At 31.4% G+C, this 15,062-nt stretch overlaps 2 protein-coding genes across 2 annotated transcripts in view; both read right to left on the bottom strand.

Annotated features, from left to right (window-relative positions):
* Positions 1 to 15,062, bottom strand: part of Sema2a (Semaphorin 2a) — a 1,119,544-nt gene that overhangs the window by 872,303 nt on the left and 232,179 nt on the right. The gene's annotated exons all lie outside the window — the stretch shown is intronic.
* LOC140442295 (uncharacterized) lies at positions 2,699 to 15,032 on the bottom strand. The gene is made up of 4 exons (XM_072533371.1): positions 14,900 to 15,032; positions 4,508 to 6,937; positions 3,112 to 3,240; positions 2,699 to 2,939 (listed from the first exon to the last, which is right to left on the bottom strand). Exons 1-4 carry the CDS (start codon positions 15,030 to 15,032, stop codon positions 2,707 to 2,709), a joined length of 2,925 nt encoding a protein of 974 aa, XP_072389472.1. The 3' UTR covers positions 2,699 to 2,706.

The following is a 15,062-nucleotide window of genomic DNA, read 5'->3' as shown; positions in this document are numbered from 1 at the left end:
CCATTATTTTTTTTCTATTTTGTGTTCATTTATGTATAGAGTGTACCTTACATTTTCTTCTAATGTCTTCATTTCTCTTTCCATCTTTCAGTGCATTCCTGTAATTTTTGTTAGTACTCTCATCTCCGGATTTTACTTCTTGATGCTTCTGGGTATTTTAGTATTGTTCCTTCTTGACGCTATTAGGGAAATGAGAACATATTCTAATCTAGAAGCTAAAGAACATGGCCATGCCCACCTCGATCGTGAGATGCAAGGCAGCATGAGACTCTTCAGAGCTCAACGTAACTTCTACATATCTGGTTTTGCTTTGTTCCTGTCACTTGTCATCAGAAGACTTGTTATTCTAATCTCTGAACAAGCCCAATCGGAAGCTTCAATGAGACAAGCCCAAAGCGCAACTACTGCAGCTAAGAGCTTGTTGGCCCAACGTGGAGAAGTAGCACAAAATGAGAGTAATGAAGCTCATGACCAGGTAAACGAACTCTAAACAAAAATTCAGAAACTCGAAGACGAATTAAAAACAGAACAGACAGATAAGACTGCCATAAAGATGAATGTGTCTGTTTCGCCATATAGTGTTTGGCGTCCTGCCATACACTGGCATCCTGCCAGTCTATTTGCTTTTTGTACTTGATCTCTCTCACTTCTTTGTCCAGATCTCCATGTATAGACAGTGTAATTCTCAGGTATATTATTTCCATTACTTATTCAATACTGATGCCATCAATTTCTATTTTACATCTGGTTGGTTCTTTGCTGACTACTATTGTTTTAATTTTCTGAGATGAGATCGTCATATTCAATTCTTTTGCTCTTATGTTAAATCTGTGGACCAGTCTTTGCAGACTATTTCATCTTGGACTATCAATATTTCGTCGTCTGCGTAACAGAGTATTTTTATTTCTTTGTTTCCCATTCTAAATTCTCTTCCTTTGGTAAGCTTTTGTTGATTTTTTCCATGATCAAATTGAAGAGCATAGGGCTCAATGAATCCCCTTGCCTTATTCCGCTGCCTATTTCTACTTCTTCTTCAAGTGCCATTTCCGCGGCGGAGGTCGGCAATCATCATAGCTATTCGGACTTTTGAGACGGCTGCTCTGAAAAGTTCATTTGATGTACATCCGTACCAATCTCTCAGGTTGCGCAGCCATAACATTCTACGCCTCCCTATGCTTCTCTTTCCTTGGATCTTTCCCTGCATAATCAGTTGGAGCAAGGTGTATTTCTCTCCACGTGTAATATGTCCGAGATATTCTAATTTTCTTGTTTTTATTGAATTTAAAATTTCCATTTCTTTGTTCATCCTTCCCAGAACCTCTTTGTTTGTGACGTGTTCTATCCATGATATTTTCAGAATTCTTCTGTACACCCACAGCTCAAATGATTCCAGTTTTTTCATTGATGTCGCATTCAAGGTCCAAGATTCCATTCCATAAAATAAAGTCGAAAAAACATAGCACCTCGCCAACCTAACTCTTAGTTCCAGTTTTAAATCCCTGGTACATAGAACTCTTCTCATTTTGTTAAAATGAGATTTTCTACAGGTTCCTATTAAGGATAACCTATTTCTACAGGTTCTGTAAATTATCCATCTATTCTGACTTCCATTTTGTTGTTTTGGTAGATGTTTTCGATAGTTTTTATAATATTTAGGGGAACTTCTCTATTATACAGAAGATGGATTACATATTTGAGTCTTACTCTGTCAAACGCCTTCCTTAGGTAAATCAAACACATAAATGCTGGTCTATATACTCTAGTGATTTCTCAGTAATTTGCTTTAAAACGAATATTGCATCAGTACACGAGCTTCCACTACGAAAACCCTGTTGTTCATCTTCTAAACTTATCGTCTAATTTATTAGCACTTGTAAAATTTTAGTTGTAAGTTTTAGCGTAGTATTAACAAGTTTATACCTCTGTAGTTTTCTGGCTGTTTTTTATCTCCTTTTTTGAATAGTAGAATTAGTTCGCTCGTTCTCCATTCTTTCGGTATTTTATTGTGTTTTGTATTCTGTCATTTAATAGCCCCAATTTCCTTGATGTACTCGGCAATTTCTTTGACAAATTTCACTTGAGTTAAAAATTTCTTAGCTCAATGTAGATGAATCATTTTCTCGGCGACTGCAACTCTTTATGCAATATCGTTCAAATGTGTATTATTTATTTTCATTGCAAGCTCCTCACACACACACACACACACACACACACACACACACACACCTATACACGTTCCGCAATATTTGTGGCATCGCATACTACATCCTCAATTGTGGCACATGGGAGTTAACATACTATGATACTGACACCCGTTGTGCAGAGTGTTTATGGATAGGATTCACTTCGTTACACTCCATGGTATGAAAGATATCGCCCAATATAATTGTGGCACCGGATTCCATAATTATTTTGTAATCAGAAACTGTGTATAAAAGATGCCACAAATATACCCGTAACAAATTTCTGTGTTTCGGGGTTCCATAATTATGGCTCTTTATACAGTGTGTTTGGAGGCCATGTTGCCACGTTTGTTGTAGGAACAAGTTACTATTTTACCTTTGTCTGTGGTATAGATACTCTTTTGGTTCCTATTACGATTTTTTGTACTTAGTTCACCATAGTGTGATAGATATTTATTTCTACGCGTAGTAAAAAGAACATTATATTTTATACTTTTTATTGACAGTTGATATAATATAAAATTTAATGTTTTTTTCTTCTTTTGCAAGCTTTAATTTCATTATAAACGCAATCTTTAATATTCTTCCAATTTCTTCTTTCCAATGTAGTTTTATTATCGACAATACATTGCATACATTGTTCTTTATTAGGAACAATTCCTTTTTTTATATTCACTCTGAAAAATATGAGGACTGCTAACTTTTCCTCCTTTGACCAATTCATCTTTTCTCTTCTATTCTTCCGTAAAGGTGACACTGAAACATAATTTTGGAATTAGTATTAGTATTATTACCTTTAATAATGAAAACAATTTAAACACATACAGTATGTCCCAAAATAGCAGGCCAATTTCACGTAACCGTATATACAAAATGTTACTTAATAATAGGCCGTAATATTAATTCAATTCTGTAAAGTGTAACTAACCTTTTTTTGCGATTCGTCTTTTCGTTGTTTGTACTTCAGGCACTCCCGCTACACTATTTGGATCTATTTCAATATTTTCGTCCTCACTTTCTGGTTCAATATCAGCTTCGTCCTCCAAATACGGCAAATCTAGAGAATAGTAAATTTAAGAACATATTTATTTTAGAAATAAGCTCTAAGATTTGCTCTAAATATACAAATTAATTCCCCTACATAACGCAATGTGAAATATTCTTATATACAAAATATTAGGGTATTGAAAATAAACATTTCTTTAAATCTTAAATATTTTGCCTATCTGGGTCCAATAAGGATTTACTCACAATCAATTTATTTCATCACCGACGACCGGATTCGCATACTATAATTTTCTATGCAGCCTCAGGTCAACGGCACATGGCAAACTAAATGCCGAAATTACAATAACCCGTAGTAGGGTGTTGTCTGGTACAAAATATGTAGCAATTATCCCAGTATTATATATGTCCAATTTTTTGGTGTTAAATTCCATTTAATTATATAAATAATTCAATGATACAAATTTAATTAATCTTACTTAGATGCCGATACAAAGAATATTATTAAATGTTTGACAAAACACTGCAAAACTTCGTTATGATTAGATGGAGACAGGTGATTATTGGCTTTACGGCACTAATTGACGACTATCGGGAAAGTTCTTTAGGGAAGATTAACAACTAGTATAGTAAGCTAATATTTAAAGTTAAAGTGGAAAGAAATTATACATAATTACATAAGGCAATACGTACAAATAAGGACGCAACCTTTGTTCAATGTGAGCCGAAGTCGAGCAACACTTTATACCGTTTTGTGTCTTAAGTTACCCGATTATATAATATGTGAAATAGAAAGTGTTCCGATGATTCGCAAGTATGAAAATACTTAAGTTGAATAGGTGAAGTTTGGACAAAAATATATGTGATGTTGGATTACAAAACTTGTCTCCTGAAGATATTAGCATAATGAGCGAAACACGTGTCTGCTATCCAATAAGCTGGTTTTGCTAATGGTAAAACTGTGGGACAAAAATGGCAAAATTGCAAACTTCGAGATTTTAAAAAACAATCAAGGATTAAAATGAAAAGTAAAATGTTAATGACAGTTTGAAAATACATATGTTCAGGATATTTAAATTCAAAATTTTCATGGATGCGATTAACTTAAAATTTGAGTTATTGCAAAAAAAAAATATTTTACAAAGTGAAATTATTAAAAATCCTAAATTTTAGCTAATTTTTATTAAATTTAGCCAAATACTTATTTTCAGCATTATTTTATTTTGTGTAGCCATTTATGAACTTTAACCCCATGAATATTTCACAAATGCCTTAAGTTGGACAAATTAAGAATTTCAACATGTTGAGAGTTTTCTTACCTTCTATGGAAATATCCTCAATGCGTTTTCCGGCAAATCGGCTGGCTTCACCTTTGTCTACAGCAATCAGTAGCCTGCTGACTTTAGTTAATTCAACTGCACTTTCATGCAATCTGTAAAATTCTCTATGTACTCTTATGTCATGTCCTAAATGTCTTGCCAGCCAATCATATTCATTCTCTGACATGTTGAACAACTGACAAACCGTCGCTACATACTTCCTTAGCTTTGTTCCACTGATCAGTGACGCGTTTTCAAGTTGTACTTCCTCACATGTCTTATTCAAGCAGTCATGACCTCTGAGGTGGCTTAATGATGGATTTGATCTCGCAAAAATGTATTTGTTTTGCAAAGAAATGTTACACTGATACCGGTGTCGAATCAGCAAATCGATAGACTCTTTTATTACGGGCGTCAAAATTACTGGAACTTTTCTTCCTCTCTTTCCTTCTACTTCAACGACAGTTAAAGTATCGGCCAACTTGCGCTCAATTGGTGTCAATGATTCCTTTATATCATCTGTACTTTGATCTTCCCACCTTGGTCTGTTAATATAATCGCTCATCTTCATCCGTGCCGCTTCTCCGGAGCGTCGTTTGTTAAAAAGAATGATACGGGATAAAACTAGAGTAGCAAGCCTTACCCAGGACTTGTGATTTCTCTCTTCACTTTCAATATCATCTTTAGCTGACAAAATATAAGTATCTATATATTTGTTCAGCTTGAGCAAATCATTAGTTATTGGCAGCAATTGTGCTGCATTCATCTTTCTCTTGTTTAGTGTAGCAACCGCACCTGACGATATCCGAACATTCCATTCTAATTTCATAAGCTGCATAAAGGAGGACAAGGATTTATTTCGCTTTACATTCCCAGATCGTAAAGCGCTGCCCCTCTCTATTGATATACATTTCTGTAAACTATACCCAATTTTGAGCGCCAAACTCGGAATTTTAAATTGTGGCCTCGATGTTTCGTCATCAACTGTAGTGATGCTGACCTCCTTTGTAGCTTGAACGATTATGTCAAATTTCTCAGGAACAAGAAAGTCACTTAATGATTGTAATGGATTTTTATTTAGCTTTCTTAAAGCTACTGTTAAACGTGCCAACTGTCTCATATTTTGACGTATTAACTCATTTTGCGTTTTGCCGTACTTTTCAAACTGCATTGATCCATATTTTAGTATTAGTGGATCATTTTTTGCTATTTCACCAATCTGGTCTGGGATAAAGCTATTCACTATAGATTGATGAAAATCCTTCGTAAATCCGAAACCATGAATATCATGTATCAATGCATTACTTTCAGATATAACATGCTTCGGTTCTGAATATTTCTCGCTGTTCAGTTTTTCTGTGCAAACATATTTGATATGGTGCCATAGATGTTTTTTCAGACAAAAGCCCAAACAATTAGGGCACGGCCCATATTCAGAATGTTTAACGAATTTTGCTTCATTTTTAGTTGGCCGTCGCATAAGTATTAATTCTCCAATTTTGGTAGCTAATACATTGCAATTGTGATAAAAATCACCCACGCGGATAAGCTCGAGGAATCCGGCACGACGCTCTTTTGAGTTCTTTGGATATGCTAAGCATTTTGCTACTTCGCTAGTCTCTGAATGTAAGGTTTCAAAGTGTCTACCCATATGGATAACTGACTTGTCACAAATAAAACAGACGTGAGTCTTATCTCTTATCCTTTTCCCGTCTTTATTTGATGCTGCAACTACCTTTATACATGTATCTTTAATCGTAGTTTCTTTTCTATATGACAGTATGGATTTATCACTTGCTTCCGTACTTTTCACAGTTTCTTCGCTTATTCTTTTTTTGTCTTTCTCAACTACGTTTTCATTCTGCTCTTCAGAATGCACATCATGTAAGCTATCCAAAAATGTATCCATGACTGACTTTTCATCAGGTATTCCGTTATTCGTTCTTAAACATTTTTGTTCCCTACCTATTTTTATTTCACCAAATTTTTTGCTTCCAATATAGTTCGCCGTATTAGAATTATATAATCCATTTATATCCTCATCTTCTTTTTCATTTTTTTCTTTCAAGTTACGTACTTTAGAATGTGTAGCTTGTACACTTTCGAAGAATGTATCCATAATAAACTTTTTATCAGGTGCCTCGCTATATTTTGCTGCATCTGCTTGCTCGCTGCTTGTTTTTATCCACTTAGATTTTTTAGTATGCTTTGTTCTGCATTCAGAATCTTGTGTCACCAAATTCTGCAATATTACATTTTTTTTCAAATGTGAGTTGTTTTCGTTTGGTTTGTTGTTGTTTTTACGTTTTCGAAATCTCTCGTTTTCTGATACTGCCGAGTTTGACGAAGACGGAATATATTCACTCCCTGAGGTCTTGTCTTGATCATCACTTATCATAATGTCCCCTCTTTGTGCGTCCAAAGAGAAACCTGTAATTTAATTAAAATTCATAGAAAAGTTGTAGAGAATGTAAGCTTCTTAGCTTGCCAAAAGGGAAGCCGAAACGTGATTGGAAAATAACAAAATAGAATTTAAGCCAAATAAAAAAATATTAAATTGTTTATTTTTATTATATAAGATATCCGGATAATTTTAATTACAGTCGCCAAATTACCAATTATTAGATTTTTTGAATTAGAAGTACCTTTGTCTTTGGCTAGTATTCAATATTAACATTAATAGAAGGAAACGAATAACATTCTTTGTTCAATACAATTAACTAAAATGTTAAAATACCTTGGGAAATTAATTATTACACGTATAAATAAATCACTTAGAAATATCAATGTTCCTGTGATACTTCTAAGTGAATGATCTTAAAATTTAAACTGTGTAGCCCATGTTAAATTAGCTTTTAAAAAAAGATACTAATTAAAAAAATAACAAAAAAAAATAATACAAATTATTTAAATTTATTGTTACGTTTCGAACTTTATGACTTTGCAATATTATTCTCGATAATCAGTTAAAATTCAATTGTTTCAACTCTAAAATTGTCCCTGTCGTCCTTACATTTTAATTTTTAATATAGAAGTGTTCTTTTATCACTACTCACTAGATAAAACTCCTTTATGTGTCCTGTTTATACGGAATCTAGGCCAAATGTCCTAACAATCCTTTCTATCACTTTTGGCTGCCAAATTATCCGTGTCAATGGATTAAACAGAGAAAAAGGAATTCTACGAAAACCTAAATAAATCATGCAACGAAATACCAAAAAAACATTCTGTTAATACTGGGAGACAAACGCATAACTGGGGAAAGAAGGATAGTTAAAAGATATAGTCTGAAACGGGAAAGGATCTCTATAAGAAAAAACCAATGGCAATGACAACAACTACAGAATTTGTCAACACACAGCAACACTAAATATGACTTTCATATCGACAACATCTGAGCTTCCAAGAAAACACAAGGCAATCTAGAGACACCCGTGAGAGAGATAAAATCAAATTGATTACGCCCTAACAACTAAAGAACACAAATACAAAAAACACTGGACATGGATCTTACGAAGTGACAAACGCAGACACGGACAGAAAAGATTAATGAAAATATATACAACCTAATGAGTCAACCCAGAAACAAAAACGAAGGATGAGAAGAATTAAAAAGCAAAATAAATGAAACAACAGATGGTATAATAGGAAAGAAAAAAAACAACAAAAAGAAATAAAGACTGGTACGATTAAGACTGTTTAAAAGAGAGAACGCTAAAAAACTCCATCAAAATGACATGGATCTACAACCCTTCAAAACAAAACAGGGAAGAAAATAGCGGAGAACAAAGCCAACGCAACAAATAAAAATAAGAAAAATTACTGCTTAGATGAAAAGCTACAGGATATTGAAAAGAGCAGAAAAAAATCATAAAATAAAACAGTTTTGCAAAAAGTCAGACCAACAAACAATATGCTCAGCATTAAAACAAGAGGTATAAAAAACCAAAAAGAAGAAATTTGGAGATAAACAGATCAGCAAAATAAGGGAAGAATATTACGGAAAAATTATACTCGCTACGGCGGAAACAAACTGGAATAAAGAAGTAAAACGAATAATACAAGATAACGACGAAGCAGAAATTGCCACAGATAAAGAATTACAAAAAGAAAAATAAAAATCTCCAAAATGGAAAAGCACCAGGAGATAGAGAAATAGAAGTGGAATTAATAAAATACGAAGGATGAAAATTACTTAACAAAATAAACAAGGTAATACAACAAAAATATAAACATACTATCAGATAGTTGGAACATAGGTGTTATAGTACCTATTTATAAAAAACAACATCGGGAGGAGTCCGATAATGATTAAATTCAAGCAAACATACTAAAGATTTAAATTATGCGCTGAACGAATATTAGGATATCAGAACATTTCGAACAAATTCGAGAGAATACAACAGAGAAGTAAGACCAATCCTAACATATGCAGCGGAGACAAGGACCGATACAAGAAAGACGAAACAAGAAATCAACAATATCGAAATGAAAGTAATAAGATCAATAGCGGGCATATCATTAAGAGACAGACAAACCAACAGAAGTATACGTGAACAATGCAAAATTCAAAATATTAACAGGTGGATAAAAACAAGAAAAAAAAAACTGGAATGAACATGTAAACCGAATGGGGCTAGATAGATTAGCGAACATCTGTAAAAAAAACAAACCGTATAGCAGAAGACCCGTTGGAAGGCCGCCAAAAAGGTGGAAAGATAATGTACAGTCAACGACGACTGCCTCCAAACAGGAGTAATCCTAGTCGCACGAAGAAGAAGAAGAAGACAACAGAGAAATGCACGTAATATTCATAGATTCCAAAATTGATAGTAAAATTAATCGGACGAAAATGATGGAAGAGCGAGAGCATCTTGGAATCCCAGAAAAATTAAGACCTATGCCAACAATAAGTCTAAAGAACACCACAGCAAAGATAAGTTTCAACGGAACAGCTTCTAAGGAGATCAAAGTAAATAAAGGCCTGAACCAAGGCGACTCTATCTCATCAACACTGTTTAACCTAATATAAGAAACAATAATAAGAAGGACGTAAACAAAAACATTATTACAGATCAACTTCAAGTAATAGCATGTGCAGATGAGCTAGTCATCATAGCAAAGACGAAGATAACACTTATGAGAGCAGTTAAAAATTAGATAAGAAAGCAAAAAGAATAGGCCTAGAGAAAAACCAACACAAAACAAAATGCATGACGATAGGGAAGGACGACATACAACTCAGAAATGTCTTGTAACATAAAACCATAAATTTAAAACTGTTCGACCTTTAGCTACTTGAGAGTAACAACAGGGAAAATCTGAAAATAGAGAACAGAGGAAAGAATTTTAAAAGAAAAGAAAACAAATGGAATAAATAAAAATCTGTTAAGAAGCAAGAGTCTAAGTAAGAGAACAAAGATGTACCTGTATAAGAACTTAATAAGACCTGTTGTTAAATATGGGATGAAAATAACAATTAACAAGAAAGGGAAAGATAGCCGTCTGAAATTTAAAATAAAAAAAAAATTAAAACAATACTGGGCTTAATGTAACAAAAGATGGAGAAACAAGATTGAAAAAAAAATGCCGAAATTGAAGAAGAATTAAAGGTAGAAAATAATAGATATCTCTTCGCTTAAACTGGATAGGACATATACAGAGACGACCACTCACCACACAAAGATATACTGAGAAGGATAACTAAATGGACACCACCACGGCCCAGGTGTAAAATAAGGTCTAAAAGAAGCTGGCTGGATGATGCAGAAGAACATATAAGAATAATGAAAGTTAAATACTGGAAAGTTAAGTGCAAAGACAGGAAGAAATGAAAAAGAGTCATGAAAACAGCAAAGACACACAGCTAGCTATAAATGACATAAAGGAATAATCCACCTCACGCAAGAATAGGATTTTGAACGCCATGGCGTTACCTATACCCTACCGATTGTAATGCTTAATGAATCAATGAATAAATGTATGGTTAATCGCATGATAAAAAAGGTGTTTTGTATATATCCAGGACAGTTTTTACACATACATATATATAGATACAAGAGTTTACACATACAAGGACTGAATATAGAACGAAAAGAGAATAGTATTGTCCAAACCATTACCAATAATCAAATATAATAAGTATTGTATATGGCCGTTATCGATCGACATTATCAAAGGTTGTCGTATTAATCATACTCCAGAAAAACTTGAGGTTTTAACTTAAGCTTCTTATTAATTAATCGCTTAATGCCTTTTTTTCTGTACAATATATATTCTGGGACCAAACTGTCTCTTTCCGGTTAGAAGTAATTCGTGAATCAATTCATAACAATAACAGCAAAGAACGACGGAATACTGCACACGAACATTTACGTACAAAAATTGTTAGTAAATCAGAGAAAGCCGAAAGAAAAGGAAACGTTTCAGAGCATATTCTGTCATAAAAATAATGCATGAGTGTGTGTATAGTCCCAAAAAAACAGCTACTTATCTGCTTAAGTGATTGTTTCAAACATTTCCATAAACAAAATAAATAGGTTAATATTTCTTTGTAATATCCTTTAATGTTTACTAATAGCATATATTTAACTTTCAATTGTAATGTTGACATAAAATTAAAATAAAAACTAATATTTAAATTTTCTGTGTATCTTTATATATAATCTTTAGTATCTTTAAATTTTTGAAAGGCCCTGTTAATATAAATTCATTTTACTATAGAATATAAGTTATTTTAACCTATCTGGAATTTCCGTCTTATTTTAATATTCTTAAAATATTTATATCCTAAAATGTACCTAATATAAACTATTTGTACTAAACAGATAATCCAAGCAATATGTTTTGAGCAGTCTTTAATTCCCGTCTAATTTGAATAATAATGTATACCTAAATTGTTTTCCAAATTTTCAGGTACTAAATATAAATCTTTTTGACAATAGGGTACCGCAAGCTATCTCGACCCTTCTTTACTATTAGGTAATTAATGCAATAAGTAATAACATTATTTCAATTTGAATACTTCTTACCTGGACACCATTCTGTGAAATTGTATTATTGTATAATTCTATTGTATTTACTAAAACTCAACTTGATTTCAGTTATTTTGAATTCATAATAGACCTTCCAGGGATATTAGCAAATATAAAGCATTTTTCGTGACACTGAGGTATACAGGTATCCAACAACTGCTTTTGATAAATTTGGTGATGTAATAAACAAAATATACAAAAGAATAAACGTTTTTTTACTTATAAACAATATATAACATTGTAAGATTTTGTAATAACTATTTTTATTTTTATATCTACATACTTGTGATATTGTCCCTAATCTCATGAACAACTAAAGTTTTTTATCCGTTTTTAGAAAAGGTATTAATAATTTTAAAAAAACCAGTTTTGAAGCTATTTTTGCAATAATTTAGCAAAAAATAAGCTCTTATTTTAAATGATTCTATGCTTTTTAAGAAAAAATGTGTCATTTTTCCATATAATTTATCGGTTTTACTTAGTAGGTAATTAAAATCAAATAGCGATCTTACATTGTTTATATATTGTTTATAAGTAAAAAATTGCGTTTAATATTTTGCATATTTTGTTTATTACATATTGTTATCACCAATTTTATCAAAAGCAGTTGTTAGATACCTGTGTCAAAGACTGTTACTTCCCTGGTATATAAAATGGACTCACGATTCGAAATCGCTTAGCGATATGCTGACGACTCGGATCCGAATCAATTTTTGAAAACAGTTAAAATTTATAAATTATGTAAGATATCGCTTTATTTTATATTTGATTTAAGCACCAATATTTAAAGATTTAAAAAATATATATTGGTTAACACAGAGTAACATTTCATCAGTAACAGTTTGATAAATTAGTTATCTAAAAACATGGGCCGACATTTTTAAATTTCATCAAGAGATGACTGAGACTGAAGTAGCAAAATGCTAGAGAACACAAAAGAGGGACGTACTGAATTTTTAGGCTTATCTGCTTGGGTGACGACCAACTCAAAATGCAGCAACATTTTAAAAATTCTGATTATAGGTCGTGCCCTAATTGTTAAGACTTTAGTATAAAAAGCAACTATGAAACCATATCAAATATGTTTGCAAAGGAAAAACGAAAAATATTCTCAACCAAACCATGATATACCGAAAGTAATGCCCTGATACAGACAGTCATGGTTTCGTATTTACGAAAGATTTTTATCAATCTAGCTTTATTTCATACCAAATCTGTGAAGTAGCAAAAAATATTTACTTACTATTGAAAAATCGATATTTATAGAAAGAGTCACTAGGAGGCTTTTTTGTTCGTGAGAGATTTGACGTTATGATTAGGGCAAAAAAGGAGAATATCATGACTACAAATGATGACCTAATATCAAGGTCATAGTTTAAAGTCAAAACTTAGTTAATTTTACAAAAATTTATATCAATAAAGAGTGAGTGCTTTGCAATCTATAAATGTTCACCTTTCTGAAACTATAAATTATATTGGATTATCAAGTGAGGTTCCTACACTATACACGAGAATGAAAAGCGCAACATATCTGATACAAATATCAGAGAACTACGAACTAATATCAACAGACCAGTGTGAAAAGTTTAAAATACAGATGAGATGGAAGAATCATTGGGAGTGTTCAGCAAACCTACTAAATAACAGTAGTTATGGAGTTTCTTTATTAATTTGGCAGTAGTGTTGGCTGTCAAATTCGATAACATGTTGATTAATGATTTAGTTAGCATAAAATTGCTGCACCATTTTACGTTGGATAAACGCTACCATTGACCTCAGTTGAGTGCAAATTTTATAGTATCATTAAAAACAGACGAACTGTCACAGATACATATAAAATATGAAATTAATTGCCCAGTTGGATTTGTACTTTAAGAAAGGCCACCTGAATGTCCGAAATATCATTTAAAAGAGTAATTTCTACATTATGTCTGACTTGATTTAACAGCTGGAGTTCTATTAACATTCAGGGCGCGATACTGGGTTTGTACCTAATATTGAATTATTGAAGATAATTTATTTTATTCTATTATATTTTATTTAAAAAATGAACTATTAATAACAACTTAAAAAATGCAGCTCTAACAATTGCCTTTGATAAATTTGTTGATAACAATATGTAATAAACAAAATATGCAAAATATTAAACGTAATTTTTTACTTATAAACAATGTAAGATCACTATTTGATTTTAAATACTAAAGGTGAAGACCGGAAAATTGCATGGAAAAGTGTGTGGAATTTTACTAAAAAAGCACAAATAATCATTTAAAATTAAAGTTTGTAAAGTCATTTTTGTTAATTTGTTGCTTAATTATACCAAAAATAGCTTCAAAAGACGTTTTTTTGAAAACAATTAATAATCTTTTCTAAAAATTCACAAAAATCTTTAAAATGTCAAGAAGTTTTACTCAATACTTGTTGCAAATTTAAAATTATTTATCCGAGAAAGCTTTTATCTACAACGTTATTGTGCGTAAAGTATTAGATGTACATGAATTTTGAAAGCACAAATTGAATAATAAGGTTTACTTTTTTAAATTAAATTATTTATTAAATAAAAAATTATTATTAAATATTGAAAAATTGGTTTATAAAAGTACTGTAATTTTAAGCTTATAAATATTTAATATAACTCAGACGCAACAACATATAGGAAGTTATTTTTTACTCGAAATGTCGGAATTTTTATACGAATTTAGAACAATTCAATGTCTTAAGACGCGCGACGCTTAGAATCCGAGTTAGCATTTTGTTTATTTTTCGATTTTATTATTTCAAAAACTGAATTCATAAAGTCAAAATAAAAGTCGCAATATATCTGGTTCTACTCGACAAAAATTGATGTTTCAGTTCAAGTTAACTTATGAATCTATTTAATCGAGAAATTTGTTTAAACAATTTAAAATAAATATTTAATTTGCAAAATTTTACTTTCTTCTTATTATTAGCAATAGAAAAGGTTATGAAAAGATAGGTAACTTAAATATTTATGTATTATAAATAAATAAACAAAGATAAATAATATCTTTAAAAAATAACCTTTACAATATTTTTTATTTGAAAATCAAATCAATCCGTGTTTGTCTTGAATTATGCTTATTATTTTACAATAATTACTTTTCTTGACTAAAAAAGATTATAAATATATTTTAAACAAATTAGTTGCTATAGGCTTTTTATAATTATAAATAAAAATAATAAAGTTAAGTATGTAACCTATAATATGTTAATTAAGATAATGTGATTGTAAAATTATTAAGCATAATTAAAAAAAAAATTAACAAGTATCGATTTGATTTTCAAATAAAAATTAATTTTTTTAATATTTATTTTTACAAGATATTGTAGAACTTACCTGCTATTGCGATTTGCTGTTCTGTTACAGAAGTACCATGAGTAGTCTCATATTTCGGAAGAAATAATAGATTTGTTTCATTAGAAATATTCACTAATGATAATATCCTTTTACTTCTTGTCGACATCGCCATCGTGTATAAGAAAATTTTTGCACTAAATTG

This window comes from Diabrotica undecimpunctata, chromosome 1, assembly GCF_040954645.1.
Source record: "Diabrotica undecimpunctata isolate CICGRU chromosome 1, icDiaUnde3, whole genome shotgun sequence".
In the NCBI taxonomy this organism is placed as follows: Eukaryota; Metazoa; Arthropoda; class Insecta; order Coleoptera; family Chrysomelidae; genus Diabrotica; species Diabrotica undecimpunctata.
The sequence above is the reverse complement of the archived record's forward strand: the minus strand, read 5'-3'. Positions and strand labels throughout refer to the sequence as shown.

Coding starts and splice junctions, on each gene's coding strand:
- LOC140442295 (XM_072533371.1), bottom strand. CDS start 15,032: ATGGCGATGTCGACAAGAAGTAAAAGGATATTATCATTAGTGAATATT. Junction 6,938..14,899: donor ACAGCAAATCGCAATAGCAG/GTAAGTTCTACA, acceptor ATTAAATTACAG/GTTTCTCTTTGGACGCACAA. Junction 3,241..4,507: donor TGAGGATATTTCCATAGAAG/GTAAGAAAACTC, acceptor ACTATTCTCTAG/ATTTGCCGTATTTGGAGGAC.